We start from the raw sequence: 1,243 nt of genomic DNA, 5'->3' as shown, positions 1-1,243 counted from the left end.
TTAATTTTTAATGGGCCAAGGAAATACTCTAAATAATAATTAACATGTAACACATACTATTACTTAAGTTATACTCTCTTAGTTTGTTTAAGTTATCAAATTCATAATTAAATATTTATATATATTTAATAAAAAATTTAATATAAATATAGAATTGAAGCAAAACTAGATTTGTCCATTCTAAGGGTATTTTTGGTCCTTTCCCTGCAACAAAAAAAAAAAACGTTATTAGTCACAGCTGTTTTTGGCGTGTCATACTTTCCAAAAGTGTGTCTTACATATTAGTAGTTCAACCTTGGCGTGTCATGCTTTCCAAAAGAGTGTCTATATATTAGTAGTTCAACCTTGGCCTCGTGAATACGCTCTTTGTTTGTTCTTCCTAGTTTTCTGTCATTCACGATTCAAGAAAGCGTTTTCTGTCTTGGTTCTTCAAGGCTTCAAGAAAGAACTGAAGCATGGAGAAGAATGCTCAATTTCGTCCCTCTGACACTGATTTGATAATGCAGTTGTTGAAATTTGTGGCTGGAAAATGCTTACTAACTGAAGGTCTCATTGTCTTTGCAGATGTTTACAGCAAAGAGTCATGTCAATTAATTGGAGAGATAAATTCCAAGAAAACCCATTACTTCCTTACCCAACTGAAGAAGAAGTCCACTGATGCCAGATTCAGCAGAATTACGGGTAATGGGAGTTGGACACAGCGGAATAAAGGCAAGGAAATTCTTGATGAGGATGGCAGTCTCATTATTGGGTATAAAAGAAGCTTGAGTTACAAGAACAAGAAGGACTCCTCTTTGAATGGCCGTTGGTTGATGATGGAGTATTTCTTGGCTGACTCTCTTCTTCAGCAGTTGAAATCTAACGAAGCAAAAGAGTTTGTAATCTGTGCGGTTAAGAAGAACCCCAGATCAGAAGTTGAGGAAACAGTAGTGCTACTATTGTAGAATATAAGAGGTTCATTGATCGTGTGGTTCATCTCCAAACATCACCCGAAGAACAGAGTACTATGATTTTGTCTGAGAACAGTCCTGTGATGTTGGAGAGCACTTCCTCTAATGTTTTTTCAGTGGAACAATTAGAACCAAATGATTGAATGTTGGTTCTTGCTAATCAGACTGATTCTGATGAATTCTTTGGAATGCTGAACGTAGAAAATCAAGAATGCTATTATCAGGAAGGTGATGAAGGAGAATTTGATTGGAAATCTATATTGGATTTTGGGGATCATGGTTTAGTGCAGAAT

At 35.8% G+C, this 1,243-nt stretch overlaps 1 protein-coding gene across 1 annotated transcript; it reads left to right on the top strand.

Annotated features, from left to right (window-relative positions):
• Positions 1–455: 455 nt before the first annotated feature.
• On the top strand, positions 456–944 carry LOC104212599 (NAC domain-containing protein 83-like). Its single transcript, XM_070152809.1, has one exon. It carries the CDS (start codon positions 456–458, stop codon positions 942–944), a length of 489 nt encoding a protein of 162 aa, XP_070008910.1.
• Positions 945–1,243: the final 299 nt, after the last annotated feature.

This window comes from Nicotiana sylvestris, chromosome 8, assembly GCF_000393655.2.
Source record: "Nicotiana sylvestris chromosome 8, ASM39365v2, whole genome shotgun sequence".
Taxonomy (NCBI): Eukaryota; Viridiplantae; Streptophyta; class Magnoliopsida; order Solanales; family Solanaceae; genus Nicotiana; species Nicotiana sylvestris.
The sequence above is the reverse complement of the archived record's forward strand: the minus strand, read 5'-3'. Positions and strand labels throughout refer to the sequence as shown.

Excerpts from the sequence above, each read along its gene's own strand:
- LOC104212599 (XM_070152809.1), top strand. The coding sequence starts at position 456 with ATGGAGAAGAATGCTCAATTTCGTCCCTCTGACACTGATTTGATAATG.